At 41.4% G+C, this 15,449-nt stretch overlaps 1 protein-coding gene across 2 annotated transcripts in view; it reads left to right on the top strand.

Moving 5' to 3' along the window:
- The first annotated feature begins 2,361 nt into the window (after positions 1-2,361).
- The window catches only part of GYS2 (glycogen synthase 2), a 47,101-nt gene continuing 34,013 nt past the window's right edge, over positions 2,362-15,449 (top strand). The window contains exons 1-2 of one of the 2 annotated variants that reach the window (XM_026092627.2): positions 2,362-2,837; positions 13,023-13,204. In XM_026092627.2, coding sequence (XP_025948412.1) covers positions 2,717-2,837; positions 13,023-13,204 — 303 coding nt within the window. In that variant the 5' untranslated portion in view covers positions 2,362-2,716. The remainder of the gene's footprint in view (positions 2,838-13,022; positions 13,205-15,449) is intronic. The other variant, XM_064516157.1, reaches the window with a different exon arrangement.

Below are 15,449 nucleotides of genomic sequence, written 5' to 3' on the forward strand. Positions count from 1 at the left end.
GTTGGCGGCGGGTCCTGGCGGCCCGCTGGCAGCAAGGGGGCCCTGCGCGCGTGCCGGGAAGGGGGGAGGGCTGCGCTGCGAGATGTGTGCAGCGCTGTTAGCGAGGTAGATTCCCTGCTGTCTCGTTCAAAATGTCTGGTTCTGCAGAGTACTTGTTGGCACGCATCTCTTGAGACAGGCCTAGCCCGTGGGTTGGTTTGTTCCCCCTCCCCTTTCAGCCGAGGTGGTCTCTGTGAGACTGGCGGCTTTCGGTTTTGCCCTTAGGGTTTCCTGAGAAAAATGTTGAGAGCCTTGAGGGATGTGTTGAGCAGATTTGATGGTTCTGAAATGAGACCCTCAAATTTAAAATGTTGGGGGGGGGGGGGGATGTCTTTTAAGTAACATGATTCCTAAGCTATAGGATGGTCTAGTGTACTGCCAACTCCAGGTAGTAAAAGCTACAGCTGCTCCAAAAATAGTTTCGCAACTGTGTTTTTTTCATAAACTAATAATCAGGGCAACTCAAACCACTGAGACAAAAGGACAACCAAGCAATAAAATGCTGAATCCTACCCCGGGCAGGCACTAATGCCTTCCAGTTAACCTAGCACAAAACCCCCTTTCCCTGAAAGTCCTGCTCAGTCTATGGGTAAAGTGGCACAGTATAGCCAAGCGGTCTATCGGCTTCGCTCAGTAGAAAGGCAAGTAGCGGGAAATACTCCTTCTCACCTTTCCTATCTCTCCCAGTTTCTCAGCTGCACTGTTCTATCCTCTCTGACACTTGCCAGACCCTCTGCTGAGCCAGCCCAATTTTCTAACTTTGCAAAATACTTTCTGGGGTCTTGGGTTAGTTCAGTGAACTGAATCCATCAGCTCAGGGATGGATCTGACTGCTGTATGTGTAGGGAGGCCATGGAGAAGTGTAAGCAGAAGACCAAGACATTTTGGTGATAATTAGCTGTAAAGATAGGCTCAGCTGTGTTATACTATGTCTCCCTGAGTGATTCTCTTCTGACAGAAACATATCTAATGGCCTCTGCACCTTCTGGGCTGGGTTTGGAACTTGTTTCCTGGGAATCAAGCTGCTGGGTTGTTTTCTAGCACCTCTCTGCTGTTTGGTAGTGTAGCAGGCCAGCTCGTCTGAAATACAAGCACTGATAGGCTGTCATGTAAGCCAACAGTCTTGCAGGCTGACAATGTAGTGAGAAATTATAAAATGGTTATTCTGTGACAGGACAACACTGGCCTCCATGGGCCTTAAACTCTTCCACAATTCACAGAACTATTCCCTCAAATTGAGGGTCCCTCAAATACTTATTTTTAGTTCACAGGAGACTGTACCCGCACGCAGTTGTGTATCATCTGCAGTGCTCATTCCTGGATCCTATAAATTAAAGAGAAGGAAGTCATGCTTCCATTATTTTTACACAAGTCAGCTGCCTGTTCTAGTTGCCTTGGACTTTTTTTGTCTTCAGCGAGGTCAGAGCTTGTCCAGCCACACTATTATAAAGTCCACGCTTGCCAGCACAACTTTATCCTCAACAGTCACAGAGACACGCCTGATCTCACCTGGAGATCTGATCGCTCCTGAATTCTGGATTTGGGAAGGTGGTTTTCTAAGCTCAGAAGTAGATTCAGCTTACACAGCTGTCTCAGAAACACTGAGTTCTTGACTAGACACATAGGCACATAAGCATCTTCAAAGCAGGCAGCTACTCTGTGAAGCCTTGAGGATCTTAGGTTTTGGGTTAGGGGCCTGCATCCCCGCAGATATGAACTCAGCATCCCAGCTCTGTCCTGGAGCAAGAGAGAGGCATACCGTTCCCTCCCTCACTACTAACTAGTTTCTCTAGGTAGAGAACCTGGGCCCAGAGGCCAGGAAACACCTATGACATGGAAAAAGAGAAAAAAGATGGAATATCAGGGACCAAGACTGCAGGGAAAACCACCAAGAGTGTATGCCAAAGTAGAAACACAGCTTTTGTAGCTCTGTTTGTAAAAGCTCTCAGGGCTGCAAGGTTGCTCCAGAACAGAACAGAACAGAAGTCGACAGCCTGGGGATGCAAGAGGAATTAACTGTGGAAAAAAAGGAAAAGCTCATAGATTGATGAACTGATTAAGAATAGGTAATAGTGTTTAACCTGCAAAGTCATCTAAGAGATGTCATGCAGAAACTACTGCAGTAGACTACTAAAAGTCTACTTATCCTGCTGGTAAGTAGGCAGGGGATAGAGAAGGTCCATGAGTGTTGACAGGAAGGGTGTATCTCGAGGGGAGGACTTGAGGGCTGGGCTCAAATCAGGTGGTGAACTCGGAGTGTCCTCCCAACTGGAGTTTGCTCAGGGCAGTGCTGTGTTTACAACTGGTGAGTTTCAGTTGTCCCTGAGGTGGTAGACACTGAAAGCTGTGGCTGGGGAGCTCAAAACTGATTTTTACCTCCCTCTGAGGAAGAAAACAGGCCTGGCCCCAAAACACTCAAGACCTTGCTCAGAACAGTCTTAAATTCTTACCTCTACCAGCAGCTGCTTCTCAAGCCCTGAGGATTTCACTGAGCCAATTTAATGCTGGTGGTCAGACAGTTTAAACCCATTAGCTCCCAGCTATCTGAGTAAATTTTCTGCTCCGAGCCCGGCATTCCAACAGACTACTCCAGCCAGAACTACAGAGAGCCCCCACAGTAATCGGACATTTGATAGCTGTTGTGGCCTGTGTGGTGAGTGTTAAAGGGCTGAAGAAAATGCCACTGGCTAGATCACTGTCTATGACCTCTCTTAATGGTCTTCCTCAGTGGGAGGATGAAGACCTGCCAGTCGAGGATTTGCTGCTCTTTGAGGTTTCTTGGGAAGTTACCAACAAAGGTTTGTACAACACGTAGGAGTGAATATTGCTATTTTCAGGGGAGTGGAGGGAGGCATGGAGGACTTGGGCACAAAAGGCTTTAAGGGTAGACTGGGGAAAAGCTGGCTAAAGAGTTACTGTATTGGAAGAAGTGAATGTGGCATCCATGTGTGATCATGCATGCTGTGTATGGGCTGCATCTGCATGTCCTTATATGGAATGAGCATATATAAAAGCAGATGTCTGCATCTTTACATGTTTCACCACCAGAGCTAGGCTGTTTACGTGAACATCCAAGTGGTACGCTGGGGTGTGCACATGTATGGGTATATAGATGTTGCTGTGCACATATTTGTGTTTTATCTCCCATGCAAATCCTCTTGGGAACATAACACATAAAAATAAGTGATAAAACAGACATCAGATTGAGAGAAGTTTATCAGTCTCCCTCTGCTTTCTACAGTAGCATGGAGAAGAGTCCAAATTTGAAACAGGTGTAAGTAAAACATAGCTACATTAAAGCCACTGAATAAAAAACAGGAGTCAATGACCTGCAGTCTTTGTGCCAGCTGAAACCCTTTTGGCCCAGTCTTTGCAAACATAGGTGATGCCAAACAAGGACTTCATGCTTTGTGCATGTGTACAGTTTCGCAATCTTACTTTGAGAGCTTACTACCTGCAGCTTGTCATGAAAATTGTACACTGCTTGTCTTGCGAAGATCTTTTTGCCTCCATTTCTAATTCACTCATGAAATTGTCCCCTTTTCATTAGGCATAGTTCACTAATGGGGAACAGGCTCCATTTTTATCACAAAAATGAGCTACTATGAGTAAATGATTGACCTCATATATCTCATTGTCCTGGCAGATAAATAAAGAGATTAGTTAGAAGAGTGGATCTATAATCTGTAAGCTTTTAACCCTAAAGAGGAAATGTGTGTGTGAGGAGCAGACAGTGTTAGGGCTTATCTTTGTGGTGAAACTGGAATTGCTATTCTGTGATAGCTTCCAGTATTTAATCTGCACTGCAAGTGAATTTCACTCTGCTGTTATTAGTGTGGGGAGCAGTATTAATACACAGAGGTAGCAGGGAGTAACTTCTGTGGGCTTATTTTTCGGTAGTTTCAGTCAACCTTTTTCAGTTAATTTTACTTCTGTTGGTATTTGGAGCATGCAGCACACACTGTAGAAGCAAGCCACTTGCAAGTAGATGGCAGCAGAAATCTAGCTAATTCCAGGTGTTCTGGCTAACATCTCAGTGAACTCCATGGTATATATATTTGGACTCACTGGTCCGAACAATCATCTGGACTCACTGGTTATAGAAACCACACGATATGTTTAAGAAAAAACAAAACACAACTAGATTAATCTGTCTTTCTCTGTGTGTACAAAACACACAGTAACTCATCTATATAGGCTCTTGTTGACTTCACTGAAACCAAATCAGCTTGACACAGCTAAAATTTATTCTTCTCACATTTTATGGGAAATTTAATATGTGTTCAATTAGTTTAAACAGAAGGCGCTGTTAATTACACCACTTACTGAACCCATATATCCAGCCAGAGCTGACTGAGCTAGTCATAGCAAACAATTTCTTCATTAGGACTGGATCTCTGTGCAAATTTTTCATTAACCAACCCTGACTGGAAGCACTCATGCAAAAAAATTTTAATAAGCATATTTCAGCTTATTTTTTCTGAAACTCTTGATTCTAAAGTTTTTTCTAAAGCTTCCATGCAATCGAATGTCTAAGTCACGTGGTGAGATACTGTCCCCTCATGACCTAACTTTTTACAAACAGTTCCTGGAAATTGTTACGGCACTATGTCTCTTAGGAGAGAGCGGCTACAAAATACAGGGAGAGTCATTGCAGAAGATATACAGGCTTAGGAAATAATAGCTTACACTGTATTTTTACTGCTTTCTTTAGCATAGGGAAGAGCTGTTTATTTGACCGGTAGGCTGACCCCACATAGATTTAGTATTGCTATTTGTTTTAGTGTTTTAGTTTTAACGATGCTATAGATATTGCTAATAAAGAGGAAAGATAAGCATTGGCTGGGTTTATTGCCTATAAGGCTAATTTTGATTAGTTACGTGAAGGTTTCTTTCCTCCTTTCTGACAATGCAAGGGTGTATGAGAGTACAGCATGGAGTTGCTTCACACTGCTCAAATAGTGTAAAGCTGCTGCTGCCTACAGGAGAGAGCTCAAGGCTTTATATTAAATTTGTGCACATCGCTAGATGCTTGGCTATGGGTTCATTTCCTTCTTGACCAGTGCTGCTTCTTAGTGATTCTTTCATTTCTCTGTGACAACGACAATAAGCCTTTTTCTCTGTCAGGAATATGCTACCAGAGCTCACATGCAGCCATCTATCCCCACATCAGTAAATGGTACCCTTTACAAGTATCTCTGCTGAACTGTTTTCTGAACCTCTCAGGTATATTCTCTTTCAGAGTGTGAGGATGATAAAGGAATCCTGCAAATTGAAACACAACTGGTTACACAGTGTGAGAAGGTCTCCATGTGCCAGGCTGCCCATGGGGAGTGTGCGTGTACTGGGATTTCCCCAAGCAGGAGATAAGGCTGGTTGGTATTGAGGCATGAGATGAAAGCTGTTAGGGAAGGATGAGTCAGCTGTATGAACTCAGTGCTCAGTGATCTGACAAGTGTCCATTATTTCCAGAGTCCCATCTTTTCTGTCTTAGCAGCTGACACAGTGAAGGTGTCTTTTTCTCTTTCCTGAGCCTGGATCATTTAACACAAGCTCTGAATAGGCAGAGCTTTCTACTTCATGCTTCCTTTTCATATTCTGCAAGGTGATAGGTGATAAACTTTGACATATGTGTTTGAAAGCATTGGCATCTCAGTTACTCTTCTTTCTCCTTTGCTCACATCCTCTATCTGGAGCAAGCAAAGGCAAGGTAGTTGCAGAAGAGAATGAGGGAAAAAAAGGCTTATTTGCAAGTGTCATTCTTCCCCCTCCTCCCCTCTGAATCATGTGAACAGGAACTTGCCCCCTAAAACATGAGCACAGCACTGAAATCTTTTTGCTCTGAAATTCCCCTGCCAAAGAAGTGGGAAAAGTGTAGTTTGTGATGCAAGATTTTCCTTACTTTATTTGATTCTCGACTGATGGGCAAGTCCTGTACTGCAAAGTGGCTCTGCTGTGTTTCTGTGGTAGGAGGAAAAAAGCAAGCAGGCCAGAGCCCCAGTGCACTACAGTGTAGCCTCTCTTGCCACCTCACCTGAAGCTCATGGTGGTAATCATGGGGAGGCTCAGATTTTTTCACCCTTCTTTCCTCTCCTCTTCTGACCAGCCTGCTTCAGTAAAGCCAGGTCTAGTCATATGTCTGTGCATGTTGCAAAGGGGGATTGGTTTTCTTTCTTCCGTAATATGAAGGCTAGTAAAAACCCTAAGGACAGGAGCACAGAGCAAGTGGCTGTAAGCTATTTAGATCTAGTGTCCAAAGCCCCACAGATGGAAACTGTCAAGAGGGAGCAACCAAAGGCCATTACAGGGGCATGGAGACTGCTGCAGCATTCCTGGAAATTTTCCACAGTGATCTTTTGTCCTTGCTCCATCTCCTTCAACCTCTTTTAAATGTTTCCCCACTGAAAACTGAAGTCTTTAATCTGGACAGGGGACAGGAGAAATCTAATTCTGTTAGCTGCAATAACAGTTAGCTCTGAGGCAGTGGGTTTTCTGATATGTTAATGAGAAGAGCTGAGAACTTTGAAAATCTGATCTCTGTTCTATAAAGATGTCTTAAAAATCATTCTGTTAATATTTAGATTAGTATCTTCTTCTGGTGTATTGCTCAACACAGCTTTTACATGGAAAGTAGAAGAATGCTTAGAAATGATGGGCTGGTGGCCAGTTTGTGTCATAATTCAGCTGCAAATAGATTAGCTCAAGAGCCACTGGTAGATAAATCCTAAAGATTTTCCTCTGTCCTTATTGGAATGAGGACTCTGGCAAAGCAAACCTTGGTTCAGATCTCCTTTGGGCAGAGTTCCATATTCAGGTTCTATGCTGCAAATCTGGACCCTTGGAAATGAAACCCTGCATCCACTGCAGTCAGTAGGACCAGCGTTTCACCTGCTCTGTGTGAAATACCTTTCCATGGTGAAAATTCTTTGGGAGAAGGTGAATGATTGAACCCATGACACACCTGAACTACCACATTTTGGGGAATGGGAATGTGCTGGCATAAACTTAGCATAACCACAGCATCAAAGCCCTCTGCATTCCTAGAGTCTGGTGGTAATCTCAAATGAAATCTCGTTTACTGGGAGGATACAAACAGAAATAGCTTCTGTATTATGGACATCTGTCATAAATTTCAATATTTCAGTGTTATTTTGGAATATATTTGGAATGTCAGAATTTCACAGCATTTAAAGAACTTCTATCTTCTGATGACACCTGGCCACAAATGTAGTCAAAAATACATGAAAAGCATCTGCTTTCTGAAGATGCCATGTATTTTTCCATTTGACAGCTTACTCTAAAAATAGTCCCCAGGTATCTCAACAGGCAAAAACCCCCAAACAAACAAACAAAAAAACCCTTCAACACCTCCTAATCCAAAAAAGTCTAACCAAATTTTAGAAAAAATTGAGTTTGAGCCCAATTTTATCATATCTCTGTAGGGCAGTCTGAGGGGAAGGGGTGAAAGGATAGCTGATGTAACTAGTAGTTGTGGCAATGCAATTAATTTGAATCTGGAACCTGGAATCCTACTTCTCTCTCAGATTCCATGGCAACCTCGGCCCTAAGGAAAGCTTTAGTGCCATCAGAATGGGCTGATCAGTGCTTAGCAAAGGAGCTGTAGAGCTCTGAGAACACCCTCATCCTCTGCCTCTCTTTGTAGTGAAGGTGTGAGGGGAAGGGCTCCTGCACTGATTAGTGGTAGTCTCCACTTCTCTCTCTCTCAATTGCGTAACTTCTCTCCCCATCCCTCTTTCCCTTTCTCCGTCTGTTCCTCCTTCCATTTCTCCCTCTGCAATGGTGGGTGGGTGGAAGGAAATAAAATGAATGGTGGACATCTCTGACATCTCTGAGAAATGCTGGCCATGCCATGCTCAAAGTGTCCCACTTCCAGAAGCCATTTTTTTTGGTAACACAGTTCCTGTGTAGTCCTGGAAGCCATGGCTCCTTCCTCATCAGGTGACAGAAAGTGTTTGCAATGTGTCTTTCCATATAATAGCTTGTGACAGAAAGAACAAATTGTCTTCTACAGTATTAGATCTTGTACAAAGCTAGGTCCACTTCTGCCTAATGCTGTCCTCAGTAGGGATATGATATGAGGAGACTGTTCTTGACTCACACTTCTTTAATTTAGGTAGTTCTGATGTCTATATTAAATGTTTTTAAGTACATCTTATTTTTAAAATATGCAATGGTAACAATGCACCAAAACTTGAAATGGAGGAAGAATAAAACAGCTGAGGGGATGCAGATAACTTTTCAGGCAAATTCATAGTAATGGTAAAGTGTATTTAAAATATTCAAAGTTTTAAAAATAATTCTGTGAATTATTCTCAGAAAATGTTTTATTTTCATCTTCCACTTTTTAAAGAGGTTTCAAAAAAAAGTCAAGCTTTTTAAAATGGAAAAAATCCTAATTTTGCGAACACATTAGTTCCCTTTTCCATAAGAGTTTATTTTTCCCTGTAAAAAGAGAAAGAGGAAGATTAGAAAGGACATATGGGGGAGAAAGAGTTTTTATTGATTTCCTTTTTAACTTCATTTCCTTTATTCTACTAGGAAAAGTTCAAAATAAATTTTAAAAAGAAATGATAGTAAGATTTTTTCTCTTGAGGACATTTTTAAATTTTCAAAAATTAAAATATTTGAGTAAAACATTTTGATGGGGACAAAACACTTAACTAGACCTTCATCCACATTTGACTGCTAATTCCCCATCCAAACCAAATCTCTGGATCTGATCTCTTCTGACATTGATAATTGCATCCAGTCCTCATTTCATCTTTTATTGTTTGTTTTAAAACCTGTTTTTTGATAACAAAACCTTAGAGGCTGCATCCAGAAGCTTACAACCTCATGGGATTTTGGTACTTCCCTGTTGTCTCTGAAGGTGTACTATCTAACTCTTTAAAGTGTCATATTAAGGGAAGAATTGGGAGGTTAACCAAATTGTTGGAAAGTAATTTAAGAATTCTGTCAGGGTTTACATATTGACTTTGAGCCTTAACTCTGTTACTGGGTAGGATGTGCAATGCACTGCTTACGCACACAAGTATTTCCAGTGAATTCAAAGTAACTGAGGAGCCTTGGGAGGAACTTCCAATGACATGAGCAAATACAAGCTCTCTCTTTACGGTATATAATGTGTTCCTTGAATTTACTTTGGGAACATGTAATTTCCAAAGTCAGTACATTATTCTAGATATTGCTCTGTTTTTCTCTCTATGTCTTTTTGAGGTATATCCAACAGCTGCCACATACATATAGTTTCATTTGCCCACTTCCTCTCATTAAAGCTCATGCAGAGACATGCCCTGTGAGTCATATTTCCACAGTAGCAGAGAAGACAAAAGGAAGTTTGGGGAACCAGGTAACCCAGACCTTTTATTGCAGCTATTTTTTGAAAAGTCTTCACAGTCTGCAAAACCTACACTTTTGTTTTTATCCTTTAGGTATTTTTCGTGATATTTCTGGGAGTCAGTGCCCTGAAGTGTTTTTTTTTACCTTGCTGTGAAACATTATAATGGTCGAGCATTACTCTCCACTGTTCCTCTCAGAATTTTGTGACCCTTCTCTGCCTGTCCTAGGCTTTCATGGGCTGACATGGTCGAGGCTTGTTTTATCATCTTAGAAATACTATATTTTCATCTGGAAATGATGATAAATAAATACTTCTGTGACGCACATATGGACGACTTACAGTGGCATCTGTCTTGAGCTATGTAGCAAGCAAAACCATTGTCATCAGCTGCTGAGGCAGGAATGCGTTCAATCAAATGTGATGACTTAGCAGAAGGAATTCAATGATCTGGATTAGTGTCTCCTATCATATGCTCTGAGCAGACAGATCATTTTTCTTCAAAGGCGCTTTTGACTCTCCTTGCTGCAGTCTTCATCAGTTTTCCCTAACAAAGGGAAAAACCTTTTCCATATGAGGGCTGAATAGGCCTACATACATCTTTGGCAGGGCCCACTTTAGGACACACAATGACACTAAGCAAAACCTTGGGAAAAGGAACACTCATCTGCTGGCTATACAAAGAGAAGTTCCAGGTTGTATTCAGCTCCTGAACTGCAGCTTTCTCGTCAGTATTTTAATATTTGTGGATACTCAGCTACCTTGATGATCCCAATATTGAAGCTCTTGCATGTGCAGGAGGGTGGGGAAAGTACTCTGCACCACTAATTGTCCCAAAACAGTATATGACAAGTATTCTTGTCATACATGGCTTTACCATATTGCCAACTAGCTTTCATCTTGCAATCAGATATATTCTCTTTTTTCCAAGCCATCAGGTTGCTTTGCACAAAAATCTTCCCTATTATAAGCCCAGTATTTCTGCCAACTTATACAACCAGTTTCATGATTAAGAGTTCTACCAATCCCCTTATTTATCCATACACGATTAAAGTGTCTTATGCTCATATAACAAATCTACCATGACATTAGAACAAACAGTATTTGCATCTTTGTAACTACATTACATTAAGAATATTTTGACTTGTCTTGTATGATTAAATTATATGTTTGTCAGTACTCAAGCTATTCAGTTGGTCCATCTCAGCTTGTGGGCTGAGAAACTAGGAGGCAAAATGTAGTTTCGCTCACCTAATTTTTCTCCAAATCCCTGTCCAGAGAGCAGCCATGATAGAGAATGATGACTATAGGTTATTTTCTTAGCTTTCGTGTCCTGACGAAGTGTAGAGGCAAGAATGGTCCAGCACATAGATTTCCTTCTGCAGTTCCATGATGTGAAATTCCTGAACTGTGAGGTTGATTTAGGAACATACACCTATAAGTTTCTGGTCTTCCTAGGTCAGTTATTATGTAGTGTAGTAATTTTTTGTAATAATTCTACTTAGCTAGCTGGTAAATTAGAACTGCATTTTTTTTCTTTGTAAGATACCTAGCATCCTGAGACACCTTGACATAAAATTAGTAGAGCTAGGGCTCCTTCAAGTGTTCCAAATGGGATATTTTTAATGACAAGGACTTTAGGTGCTCATGCTTAATGTGCGGACAAACTTATGTAATAAAACGGGCTCTGCACTTAGCGTATGTCTGTAATGTCATGTAGAGAAGATACCCTTTCTCCCTGAGTAGATTGACCCAACAGATGTTTCCTGCTAATGGAGACATACTAGTCTATGTACTGTAGTACTTAGGCTAGCGCATTAAGAGCTGGTCTGCATAACATTGTATTATGCAGTACAGACCGTCATAGGGTCTTCATTAATTGAATTAATATGAGGCACATATGCCTCTTCTAGAAATAAAATAAAAAATGTAGTTCTGGCTGTTCAGTTCTTCAGGACTGCGAGATATCAAGCTTGGGAAAAGGCTTGCCACATTTGTCAGGTGATACAGTTTACTTAGGCTCAGAACTGATTTTCAAAGTGCTGAGCAACTTCAGGTGCTCTACTGTAAATAGGGGCAGATTTTTAAAGTGAATTGAGTAACCTCTGAAGATTCTCACCATCTTCAGTTGCACCTCTGGATATCTGAGTACCCATTAAAAAGTAAGCATGGAGTGCCTACTGTCAATCATTGGCAACACGAAGGGCTGACTCCTTATGTAAGTTGATGTCGTTGCTGAAAGGTGTAATACAATCATCCTGCTTGGAGTAATACAAAACATTTCCAGATTCAGTGGAGGATGAAATTTTGAGTAGCTGTTGCACTAAATCAATTTCTATTATTTACAGGTCTGCAAACTTCTGCTCTCCTGTATGAATGTGTTGTTTGTTTGTACCCCTTGAGCTTTATCTATCTTTACCCTGCTTTAAAATTACTGGAGCTGTGCCAAATGTGCCTCTCATGCACAGCAGCTACCTAGCCTCTGATTGTCTCTTCTCCTCTACTTCCTGAGTCCAAGCACTCTGTGTCTTTCTTCTGGATCTCTCGTGGTGAAATGCCCACTGTCTGGCACCAGGGGTCCTGTGACAAAAGGGAGGTTATAAGGCTGCCTGGCCAGTACGTGAGTTACAAGGCTGGCTGTGGAGAAGTGTGAGATGAAGTGAAGTGAAGGTGAAACTAAGTGAACCTTGCATACCATGTGGAAGACTAGACATGTCTGCATTTACTTGTTGGGGGATGTTGCTGTCTTGTTCTCTTCTACATTTTAATATTGCATTTATTTTTTAAATGGGCAATGTTTTTGGTGGGAGGTGCTGCAGGCGTTTATATTGGCAGTGTAGGCTAAGTTCATTCAAGCTTTAGCAACTCTTTTGATTGGTGGTGGAAGATGACAACTTTTGCTTTAACAATATTGCTTTAAAATCATTTTCATGGTCAATAGTCAACAGAATTCATCAGTGCCTCAACCTCTCTGTGGTTTGTGTAAAATAAGCTGGAAGCACAACCTGAGTTCTAACCACGTGCATTTCCACATCACAAGGATTGTGTTTGGAAATGATGACTGCTAGAGTAAAAAAGCAGAAGGCTGCACTTGAGGTGCAGTAGAACCAAGGTTAGGCAAGGGAAAGTGGAAGAATGAACCTCAGGCTTTGAATCCCCCAGTCTGGATTTCAAGATCCGAAAAGGGAACAACATAGGAATAAAAGTGTATGTTGGATCCATATTAGTGGCATGATTTCAAATACCTAGGAGGAATAAAAGAATCACAGATTAGATAAAAGTAACAGTTAAGGCTGGAAAGTGTCCATCTGAGATTAGAGGAGAAATTTAGGAGATTCATATGCAGTCATTCAGGAGTAAGCAAAGCATTAGGAAATTACTATATAAGGATCATGCATGGTCTGCCATCAGTACATACTCCTAAATAGAGAGGTTTAGCCCTGGTCCCATGTAAGAGGCTGAACTTCTATTTATTTCACAGAGTCGGGGTTTCACTCTAAAATCTGAATATGTGAAGTGTTTTAACTAGAGGCATATGTGATTCACAGGTGGGTTGGAACCTATTCCAGAGCTTTGTGGCCTATGCCCCTCTCTACCGTTTGTTCTTTGTGATCTTCTTTTGCAGTGGGAGGCATTTACACTGTGATCCAGACAAAAGCCAAAATTACTGCAGATGAATGGGGTGAAAACTATTTCCTGATTGGTCCCTATTTTGAGCACAATGTGAAGACTCAGGTAGAAGCCTGTGAGCCTCCAAACCCCGCAGTTAAGAAGGCAATGGACACTATAAAAGGCCAAGGGTGTCAGGTAAATCAGATGTGCTACTGCTTCCTAAAGCAACTAAGCTGACTCTGAGGAGATTATAGTTTTGGTTAATGCTCTTGCTGTTCCACTTGACACAGCAGTCCTGGTCAATGTCACAACAGGAAAGGCTCAGAATCCACTGTTAGAGCAGTGAAGTCAATTCATTAAAGGTTATTTTTGAGGAAGAACCAGTTTATCCAATTACAGGTTTTAACAGTCATTTATCTACAAGCTACTTAATTGGATTAATGACTTATTTCTCTAGTCTCTAAATACAGTGAGATTTTAGTAGACATAATATGACCTTACTTTGACTGAACTTGTATATTACATTTGGCCTTCTTGTGCTGTTGAATGAACTTGGATAGAGAAAAGCCTTTCACCATATTGCAGTTTTTCTCATGTAGCACTATACTGAGTTGAAAGCCAGAAAGGGATAAATCACAAATGGATTTTGAAAAACGTATCCAGCTGACAAAGAATCTGCTTCTCCAGATCAAAAGAACTAGTTATTCATTCCCTGGGAAGAGAGGTTAAGGTGTTTCACAGGGAGTGAGTTAATCTGTATTTCCTACACAATTTCTAACCAATGTTTTCTGTGTGATCTCAGTCAATGTATGTGACCTCAGAGCCTGTCCATTTCTCAGTTTCTCCAGCTGCAAATTAGGGAGAAGGGCATAAAAATGCTCCTTCCCATAAAGGTGATCTGCTGCAGGGAATAGAATCTGTGGTCTGGATAGACAAGCTGCTAAGCTGCAAGCAATTTGCCTTGAGGACAACTGATTACCTGAAAAGTGGTGAAAGATGATACAAGCCAAATATGACCTCCTTTCTTGAAAATCATCATTGGGAGTGTAAAACCCACCCTGACTCTAGTTCAACATTGAGTCTTCAGGGATATTAGCTGGAAGGAGAAAAAGTTGTCTGCAAGTGCTCAGAACAGACGTGAAAAGCATTGAGAGGTAACGGCCATGAAGCATTCTTACAGGACTGTATTGCTGAGGGGAATGACATGCTTTAATGTAGGAATTAATAAACTTCTCAAACTGCCACTAGCTGTGGCACTGAAGATGTGTATCACCCTTTGCAATAGCAGTTCCTGGGATGTAAAGCCCCATTGTGTATTATGTAGAAGTGTATTGCCAGGTATACATGTGCAACATCTTGGGAAACTGTCTATTGGAACAATAACACTGTGTGATACTTGGCATTGTTCAGGCTGACTTTCAGACTGAAAGGTCTAATCTAACTGCCCTTTCTTATTTCTGCTTAAATTTTCACAAGTGATTGATCAAGGTTTTTATGTTGCTTCTCCTGCTTACGAAGAGGTATCTGTGCAAGCTATAGAACACTCCTTTGTTTGGAAAATATCTAAAGACTTGTGGGGCAAATTAATTGCAATTCTATATATACTTTATGTTGTTCCAGCAATACATTCAGTTTAACCAGCCAATCTTGCCAGCCTCACATGTACATAGAGCTGCTAGTGTACTCATTTATAGCAGCAAATCTGTCCCAGGTACGTCAGGTATAGTTTTGATCTGTAATAATGACGCTCTAGTTTCTAGAAGCTGTGCTTATCCTATTAACATTTATGTCTGGATTTTACTTATGTGTCAAAATGAATCCCTCCAGGGGACCTAGGAATGCTTCTGAACTCCTCAGGTCAGGTGTGGTCCTTGGCCACAACGTAACTCCATATTTACACCCTTTATTCTTTGTGTGAACCAGTCTAAGAGCCTTTTTCTCATTGTTTTCAAGACCCAACATCTATCCAGCTTGTTCTAGTGTAAGTGCTAGGTTGAACTCTTGAAAACCAAGGGGTAGGTGAATGGAGAGACTGAATATTGGCATAAAAGAATCCTTTCTATGAGGTACAAAGCATAAATACACTGGTCTCCCTATAATACCTCATTCTTCCTGGTTAATCTGCCTCTGCTGCTATAGCCATTTTGTTTAGTGGAATTAACGTGAAATAATTTGGCTGTGCAGACTGGTACAATCTGTAGTGCGGGTCCAGTTGGGCTGTCTATGACAGTTCAGTCTACTGTCCCTGGGCAGGGGTAGATATTGATGAGCAGCACTATTGTATCAGTGTAGTTCTAAATACTCTTAGAGATGTTTAGTGGCACTCATGCAGTTAAAGCAGGGCAGTTGTATTTTGTAGGCTGATGTGGTTTTAGATATTATTACTCATTGTGATTGATCCTCCCACTCTGCCAAAGGACATCAACTATGCTGCATGGGC

Source organism: Dromaius novaehollandiae, chromosome 1 (genome assembly GCF_036370855.1).
Source record: "Dromaius novaehollandiae isolate bDroNov1 chromosome 1, bDroNov1.hap1, whole genome shotgun sequence".
NCBI classification, from domain to species: Eukaryota; Metazoa; Chordata; class Aves; order Casuariiformes; family Dromaiidae; genus Dromaius; species Dromaius novaehollandiae.